Genomic DNA, 9,117 nt, shown 5'->3' with positions numbered 1-9,117 from the left:
GATGTAGGTAAAGAGCAGTTTTTGATGGATTTGGATCTGTTTGGAGACCAGTCACCAGTGGTGTCCTGCAGGGATCAGTGTTGGGACCATTGCTTTTCCCTATTTTTATTAATGATCTGGATTTTGGGGTTGGGGCACAATTTTGAAATGATACCAAGATCTGTGCGAGTGCTTGAACTGTAGAAGTGGCTCGTCTGATTCAGGCAGATGTTGAAGTGTTGGGACACTGGCCTCATGACTGTGTTGCAGGTATTAGGCACCCTCGGGCAACGGCACCTGTAGGATAAGGTTAGAATTAAATATGTAACATGTAACTTGTACCATAAAATGGTAACCAGTGAAGCCTCAAGGGATTTCTGTTAGCTGAAATAGAATGCATTCCTGGAGACTGATACTTGTTGTTTCCCACACACAGGACCAGCATGCAAGCTCTGCAGGTGTCTCTAACCAGCAAGGCCTCAGGACCAAATGTTCTAGTAACAATACGGCTCTGTAGCAGGATGGGGATAAGGAGGCTACCCAATTCCAGCATCCAAGGACAGTAAGATAAGAGAAGCCCAGGCCATGTTACAAGACACATGAGTCATCCCTAGCAACACACCCCTTCGCAACACATCTCTTGGCAACACATGAGCCACTTTACGTTTAGAGACTAACGCTATTGGTCTAATGTAACTGTATTAAACTGTTGTATGTAACTGTAGTAAACTGTTGTAAAACGTATAAAGATCCATTAAACCCTTTGTTCAGCGGAGAGAAGCCTGGACTCAATCTTGTGATTTCCTCCCCGTTGGTGTAAATAAAGGCCGCACTGGCGTTGGAACCGACTCTGAGTGTTGAGTGATTCTTCTGATAAAGGCTAACACTAACAACTGGAAAATTATGTATAACTTAGATAAGTTCAGTGTTATGCATGTGGGCAGGGCAAATGCTCAACATTCATACACCCTCCAGGGAAAGGCATTAAAGATGGTGGAGATTTAGACATTCTAGTGAATACACCCTTAAAGGTACACGAGTAATGCAGTGCAGCGACAGTTAGAGCAAATAGGGTGCTGGGGTGTATCCATAGGACAATTCAGTATAAGACGAGGAGTACTGTTTTGTCCGAGTACAAGACCTTAGTCAGGCCACACTTGGAATACTGTGTCCAGTTTTGGTCTCCTCACATGGTGGGTGATATTGAGGTTCACGAAAGGGCCACTCGACTAATTCCAAGTCTAAAGCATCTTAATTATCGAGGTCGGTTAAAAGAGTTGGGACTCTTTACCTGAGAGCAGTGTCGATTTGGGGCGATATGATTGCGGTTTATAAGATAATGAAAGTGAAAGAGAGTGTTCCAGCTGACCGTTTATTTCAATTAAATAGGTTAGGCAGGACCAGGGGACACAAATTTCAGTTGTACAAGGCTAGATCTAGGTTAGACATCAGGAGGTGGTTCTTTTCCCAGAGAACAGTAGACCTCTGGAACAAGCTGCCCTCTCATGTGGTGGATACAGACTCATTGAATTCCTTCAAGTAAAAGCTGGATTTGTTTCTGGCTGCGGCGGAGATTAACACTTACAGAAGGTAGGTACTGCAGGGAGTTTAATGGCCAGAGTGATCTCCTGGACTAGTTTCCATCACTTAGATGGGTTGGAGAGGAATTTCCCAGATTTTATTTTCCCAAATTGTCCTAGGTTTTTTTTAAATCTGTATTTTTGCCTCTCCCAGGAGATCACATGGATTCGGGTGGAGTGGAATGTATACGCTGTGATATATCGCAATTGTGTGGGACAGGCTTGATGGACCAGATGGTCTTTACCTGTCCGTCATTTTTCGTATGTATTAAAATGCTTCATCTACACTGTCCCATCGAACACTACCAGAGCAGGTACAGCACGGCTTAGATACAGAATAAATCTCAGGCCCCGAATTAGATCCCACAGGCCCCGTGGTGACAGACCCCGGGTGAGCGGGGTCACTGGCCGCCATCTTGCACAGGGCGGGATCAGGGCGCATGCGTGGCCATCTTCGTTCAGGAACAGAGTGGGCGGGGCTTCAGAGTCTCTGTTCCCAACTGGGTCCCAGTGCCCAGGAGATGGATCATCCTGGGCAACACATTTTTCTTCTTCATAGAATCAGAGACTGGTTACAACATGGAAGGAGGCCATTTGCCCGTCGAGCCCATGTCGGCTATCTGCAAGAGCTTCTGCTAATCCCACTCCAGCTACTCTGACCAGACCTCTAATGATTTTGAACACCTCTGTCAAATCTCCTCTCAATCTTCTCTGTTCTGAGAACAACCCCAGCTTCTCCAGACTATCCACGTAATTGAAGTCCCTCATCCCTGGATTCATTCTCATAAATCTTTTCTGCACGCTCTCAAAAGGCCTTCGCATGCTTATTAAAATGTGGTAGCCAGAATTGCTCCAGTTCAGTCAACAAGCTCCCCGCTGGAGTGGAACTAAACTACAGAACCAGTGGGCACCTGTTCAACCTTCGTCGTCTCCAGGCCAGTTCCAAGACCACCTCAATCTCTGTCGTTGAGCTACCGTACACGGATAATACCTGTGTCTACGCACATATAGAGGCTGAACTTCAAGTCATAGTCGACGTATTTACTGACGTTACGAAAGCATAGGCTTTACACTAAAGATCCATAAGAGAAAGGTCCTCCACCAGCCTGTCCTCGCCACATAGCACTCCCCACTTCACCCACCCCCCGTAGTCATCAAAATCCATGGCACGGCCCTGGACAGTGTGGACCATTTCCCATACCTCAGGAACTTCTTGTCAGCAACAGCAGACATTGACGACAAGATTCAACACCGCCTCCAGTGCAGCCTTCGGCCGCTTCAGGAAAAGTGTCTTTGAAGACCACGTCCTCAAATCTACAACCAAGCACATGGTCTACAGGGCTGTAGTAATACCCACCCTCCGGTATGGCTGAGAGACATGGACCATGTACAGTAGACACCTCAAGTTGCTGGAGAAATACCACCAACGAGGTCTCCGCAAGATCATACAAATTACCTGGGAGGACAGACACACCAACGTTAGCGTCATCGACTAGGCCAACATCTGCAGCATTGAAGCATTGACCACATTTGATCAGCTCCGCTGGGCAGGCCACATTGTTCGCATGCCAGACACGAGACTCCCAAAGCAAGCACTCTACTCAGAACTCCTTCACAGCAAACAAGCCAAAGGTGTGGCAGAGGAAACGTTACAAGGACACCATCAAAGCCTCCCTGATACACCTGGGAGTCCCTGGCTAAAGACTGCCGAAAGTGGAGGAAGAGCATCCGGGAGGGCACTGAGCACCTCGAGTCTCATCGACGAGAGCATGCAGAAATCAACCGTGGCATCAAAAAGAGCGTGCAGCAAACCTGTCCCACCCACCCCTTCCCTCAACGACTATCTGTCCCACCTGTGACAGGGACTGTGGCTCTCGTATTGGACTGTTCAGCCACCAAAGGACTCATTTTTAGAGTGGAAGCTAGTCTTCCTCGATTCGAGGGACTGCCTATGATGATGATGACCCAGAACTGCACACAATACTTCAGTTGAGGCCCAACCAGTGTTTTATGCAGGTTCAACATAATATCCACACTTCTGTACTCTATACCTCTATTCATGAAAAATAGGATCCCGTAAGTCTTTGTAACCACTTTCTCAACCAGCACTGCAACCTTCAGTGATTGGTGCACACATACTCCTGGGTCTCTCTGTTCACGCACCCCTTTACAATTGTACCCTTTAGTTTATATTTCCTCTCCTCTTTCTTCCTACAAAAATGTATCACTTTTGAACTTTTCTACGTTAAATTTCATCTGCCACATAGACACGCTGGTGTAATGGGTGGGCTGTTCAGCCACCAAAGGACTCATTTTTAGTGTGGTAGCTAGTGGGCCTAAACACATTGGAGTGCAGAAGAATGAGAGGTGATTTTATCGAAACATAAGATAATAAGGGGGTTCGAAGTCTATCACTATCCTCCTCACTGTTCACTGTACTTCCAAGTTTTGTGTGAGCTGTAGATTTGGAAATTGTGCCCTGTACATAGGTCATTAATATAGATCAAAAAAAGCAGTGGCCCCAATACCGACCCCTGGGGAACACCACTTCCTCCAGTCTGAAAAACAACCATTCACCACTACTCTGTGTGTGTCACTTAGCCACTTTCACATCCATGCTGCCACTGTCCCCGTTATTCCATGGGCTTCGATTTTGCTGGTATTGGTAACACGCCTGGGATCAGTAAACACAAAACCCAGTCTGTTAATCACTTTCAGCTGCTGGAATTAGCATGTGCCCCACAGCATCTCTTCTACATTCAATATATGAATAGAGCATCACGCCTGCAAACCTCGTTTAAGTTTATATCCACTCAGCAAATCTATTAAAGAAAAGCCTGTCGGCCAATGAGACACTGTTAAGGTGCCAGTGTGCTGCTGGTTTGATTGGCATTTTGCCTGTAATAGACTCTGTATTTTGGTCTCTGTATTTAAGGAAGGATAGACCTGCATTGGAGGCTGTTCAGTGAAGGTTCACTAGGTTGATCCCGGAGAAGAGAGGATTGACTTATGAAAATAGGTCGAGTAGATTGGGCCTAAACACATTGGAGTTCAGAAGAATGAGGTGATTTTATCGAAACATAAGATAATAAGGGGGTTCGACAAGGTGGATGCTGAGAGGATATTTCCACTCATAGGGGAAACTAAAACCAGGGGACATAGTCTTAGAATAAGGGACCACCCAATTAAAACTGAGATGAGAAATTTCTTCTCTGAGGGTAGTAAATCTGTGGAATTCTCTGCCCAGGTGAGCTGTGGAGGCTGGGTCTTTGAATATATTTAAGGCGGAAATATAGACAGATTTTTTAGCGATTAAGGGAGTACAGGATTATGGGGAGTGGGCAGGGAAGTGGAACTGAGTCCATGATCAGATCAGCCATGATCTTATTGAATGGCGGAGCAAGCCCGAGGGGTCAAATGGCCTACTCCGGCCCCTATTTATTATGTTCTCATGTTCTAACTGAACATTTCTCCCAGTGTAACCTTGTCTGTAATGAAATATGTGTCAATTAATAAGCCTCAAGTCCTTGCTCATGTCTGCTGCAGATTCCAGAGTTGATTCCGGAGATGAGGGGGTTGACTTATGACGATAAGTTGATTAGGTTGGACCGAGACACATTGGAGTTCAGAAGAATGAGGTGATCTCAATGTGGCCCTGAAGGACTGTGTCCAGGCTCAAGTTCTGTTCCCCACTGTAAAATCCTCCCCACAGAATGTCCTTTCTCAGCTCCAATCAGGTGATGCTAAACACTCAGGTGGGAAAGATAAAAATCCACAGCAATGTGTTTAAAGCAAAACTAATTTGTGTGTCTATATCCCAAATATTAAACTCCAATCCAGTTACAGGAGTTATTAACATCAGCGTTACAGGATTTATAAACCCCAACTATCAGAATGAACACGATGCAGTCCAGGATGTGATTACCAGCAGCAATAACAACAGAATCCAACCCCTGCAGTCACTTGTGAACTCGCTGGTGTCTCAGCAGGTTGCCTGACAGAGAGAATCCCTTCCCACACTCAGAGCAGGTGAACGGTCTCTCCCCAGTGTGAACTCGCTGGTGTGTCAGCAGGTGGGATGACCGAGTAAATCCCTTCCCACACTCAGAACATTTAAAAGGTCTCTCCCCAGTGTGAAGTCGCTGGTGTTTCAGCAGGTGGGATGATGCAATGAATTCCTTCCCACAGTCAGAGCAGGTGAACGGCCTCTCCCCAGTGTGAACTCGCTGGTGTATCAGCAGGCTGGATGATACAGCGAATCTCTTCCCACACTCGGAGCAGGTGAACGGTCTCTCCCCAGTGTGAACTCGCTGGTGTATCAGCAGGCTGGATGATGCAGTGAATTCCTTCCCACAGTCGGAGCAGGTGAACGGTCTCTCCCCAGTGTGAACTCGCTGGTGTATCAGCAGGCTGGATGATGCAGTGAATCCCTTCCCACAGTCGGAGCAGGTGAACGGCCTCTCCCCGCACTGTGAACTCGCTGGTGTATCAGTAGGTGGGATAACTGAATGAATCCCTTCCCACAGTCGGAGCAGGTGAATGGCCTCTCCCCAGTGTGAACTCGCTGGTGTGTCAGCAGGTGGGATGATGTAGCGAATCTCTTCCCACACTTGGAGCAGGTGAACGGTCTCTCCCCAGTGTGAACTCGCTGGTGTATCAGCAGGTCGGATGACTGAATGAATCCCTTCCCACAGTCGGAGCAGGTGAACGGTCTCTCCCCAGTGTGAACTCGCCGATGTGTTTCCAGCTGGGATGGGTAGTTGAAACGTTTCCCACAATCCCCACATTTACACAGTTTCTCCCCAGTGTAACTGCACTTGTGTCTCTCCAGGTTGGACGATCGACTGAAGCCTTGTCCACACACAGAGCACGTGTACCGTTTCTCCCCACTGTGAACGGTGCCTTCTGCTTCCATGGTCAAAAACTGATGATATTCCAGTCCCGATGTAGCGAGTGACTGTCAGATCTTGTGGTGATGTTTGGTTTGAGCTTCCAGTCTACAAATCCTCCCCGTTTAACACCCTGTAAAGTGAATTTCAAACAGGAAAAAGGGAGTGTGTGAGAGAACCCACAAAACCACAAAGGCAGATTGTGAAATTGAGCTTAATGAGTCTGGTCATTTGTGGGGCCGGCACGAGAAAAAAGTGACCATGAAAGCTGCCGGATTGTCATAAAAACACATCTGGATCACTGCTGTCCTTCAGGGAAGGGAACCCACCTCCCTCGACAGGCCCACATGGGAAATTGTTGGTCACACTGGGCCCAGAATTACTGGGGGTGATACCCAGCAGCTTCTACCCCCTCTCCATCCAGCTCAAACTGATGTAACAAACAGACCCACACAGGAGGCCAGTGAGTGACTTCCACATCCAGCGCCCACTGATACAGAGCGGCTGGGAATTGCTGGGCCTGCTGTATAAATGTAAGTTGTTGTTTGCCTGGTGTGGGGGAGGTGCTGCCCCCGGGGGTTGCTGGGGCCGGGCCCGGTGGCTCTGACTCGGGGCCCGAGAGCCGCGCTTGGCATTGCCCGGGGACCGAGAGCCGCACTCGGTGTTGTCCGGGGACCGAGAGCCTCACTCGGTGTTGCCCGGGGACTGAGAGCCACACTCGGTGTAGTCCGGGGACTGAGAGCCGCACTTGGTGTTGCCCGGGGACTGAGAGCCACACTCGGTGTTGCCCGGGGACTGAGAGCCACACTCGGTGTTGCCCGGGGAATGAGAGCCACACTCGGTGTTGCCCGGGGCCCGGGAGCCGCACTCGGTGTTGCCCGGGGACTGAGAGCCGCATTCGGTGTTGCCCGAGCCCGGGAGCCGCACTCGGTGTTGCCCGGGGACTGAGAGCCACACTCGGTGTTGCCCGGGGCCCGGGAGCCGCACTCGGTGTTGCCCGGGGCCTGGGAGCCGCACTCCGTGTTGCCCGGGGACTGAGAGCCGCACTCGGTTAAAAAGAAGGCAGACAAAAAGCAGGAAACTATAGACCAGTTAGCCTAACATCTGTGGTTGGGAAAATGTTGAAGAGTTCATTCTTAAAGAAGCAATAGCACGACATTTGGAAAAGCATAATTCGGTCAGGCAGAGTCAGCATGGATTTATGAAGGGGAAGTTAAGTTTGACAAATTTGCTGGAATTCTTTGAGCATGTAATGAACAGCGTGGATAAAGTGGGTCTTTTGTATTTGGATTCCCAGAAGACATTAGACAAGGTGCCACATAAAAGATTACTGCACAAGATAAAAGTTCACGGGGCTGGGGGTAATATATTAGCATGGTTAGAGGATTGGCTAACTAACAGAAAACAGAGAGTTGGGGTAAATGGTTCATTCTTGGGTTGGCAATCAGTGACTAGTGGGGTGCCGCAGGGATCAGTGCTGGGACCCCAGCTATTTACAATCTATATTAACGACTTGGAAGAAGGGACCGACTTTAACGTAGCCAAGTTTGCTGACGATATGAAGATGGGAGGAAAAGCAACGTGTGAGGAGGACACAAATAATCTGTAAAAGGACATAGACAGGCTAAGTGAGTGGGCAAAAATTTGGCAGATGGAGTATAATGTTGGAAAGTGTGAGGTGATGCATTATGGCAGAAAAAAATCAAAGAGCAAGTTATTATTTAAATGGAGAGAGATTGCAAAGTGGTGCAGTACAGCGGGACCTGGGGGTACTTGTGCATGAAACACAAAAGGTTAGTATGCAGGTGCAGCAAGTGATCAGGAAGGCCAATGCAATCTTGGCCTTTATTGCAAAGGGGCTGGAGTATAAAAGCAGGGAAGTCTTGCTACAGTTACACAGGGTATTGGTGAGGCCACACCTGGAATACTGCGTGCAGTTTTGGTTTCCATATTTATGAAAGGATACACTTGCTTTGCAGGAAGTTGAGAGAAGGTCCACTGGGTTGATTCCGGAGATGAGGGGGTTGACTTATGAGAAAAGTTTGAGGAGGTTGGGCCTCTACTCATTGAATTCAGAAGAACGAATGAGAGGTGATTTATCGAAACGTATAAGATAATGAGGGGGTTTGACAAGGTGGTAGCAGAGAGGATGTTTTCACTGATTGGGGAGACTAGAAATAGGGGACATAATCTTAGAATAAGGGGCCCTCCATTTGAAACTGAGATGAGGAGGAATTTCTTCTCTGAGGGTTGTAAATCTGTGGAATTCGCTCCCTCAGAGAGCTGTGGAATCTGGGACATTGAATATATTTAAGACAGAGATAGACAGTGTCTTAACCGATAAGGGAATAAGGGGTTATGGGGAGTGGGCAGGGAAGTGGTCCGGAGTCCATGATTGGATCAGCCATGATCGTATTAAATGGTGGAGCAGGCTCGAGGGGCCGTATGGCCTGCTCTTGCTCCTATTTTTTATGTTCTTATTTTCTAATGTAGTCTCGTATGGGAGTGTGGATTTTACTCATATCTGTCCATCTCTGGTATGTGGATGAGGATTTTACTCTGTATGTTAGTTTCTGATACGAGAGCATGGATTTTATCCTGTTCCTGTCAATTTCTGGTAATTGCCTGTGGGTTTCATTCTGTCTCAAAAAGGGCCACATTACAACATA

General features: G+C 47.8%; 1 protein-coding gene across 3 annotated transcripts in view; it reads right to left on the bottom strand.

The window, feature by feature from the left end:
- Nucleotides 1–219: 219 nt before the first annotated feature.
- LOC139255461 (zinc finger protein 239-like) overlaps nucleotides 220–9,117 on the bottom strand; it is a 126,222-nt gene continuing 117,324 nt past the window's right edge. For 2 of the 3 annotated variants that reach the window (XM_070873941.1, XM_070873942.1), the window contains exon 3: nucleotides 5,902–6,581. In XM_070873941.1, the coding sequence (XP_070730042.1) occupies nucleotides 5,962–6,474 (513 nt within the window). In that variant the 5' untranslated portion in view covers nucleotides 6,475–6,581 and the 3' untranslated portion in view covers nucleotides 5,902–5,961. Of the gene's footprint in view, nucleotides 277–5,901; nucleotides 6,582–9,117 lie in introns of those variants that run through there. The other variant, XR_011592055.1, reaches the window with a different exon arrangement.

Source organism: Pristiophorus japonicus, unplaced genomic scaffold, assembly GCF_044704955.1.
Source record: "Pristiophorus japonicus isolate sPriJap1 unplaced genomic scaffold, sPriJap1.hap1 HAP1_SCAFFOLD_61, whole genome shotgun sequence".
Taxonomy (NCBI): domain Eukaryota; kingdom Metazoa; phylum Chordata; class Chondrichthyes; family Pristiophoridae; genus Pristiophorus; species Pristiophorus japonicus.
The sequence above is the reverse complement of the archived record's forward strand: the minus strand, read 5'-3'. Positions and strand labels throughout refer to the sequence as shown.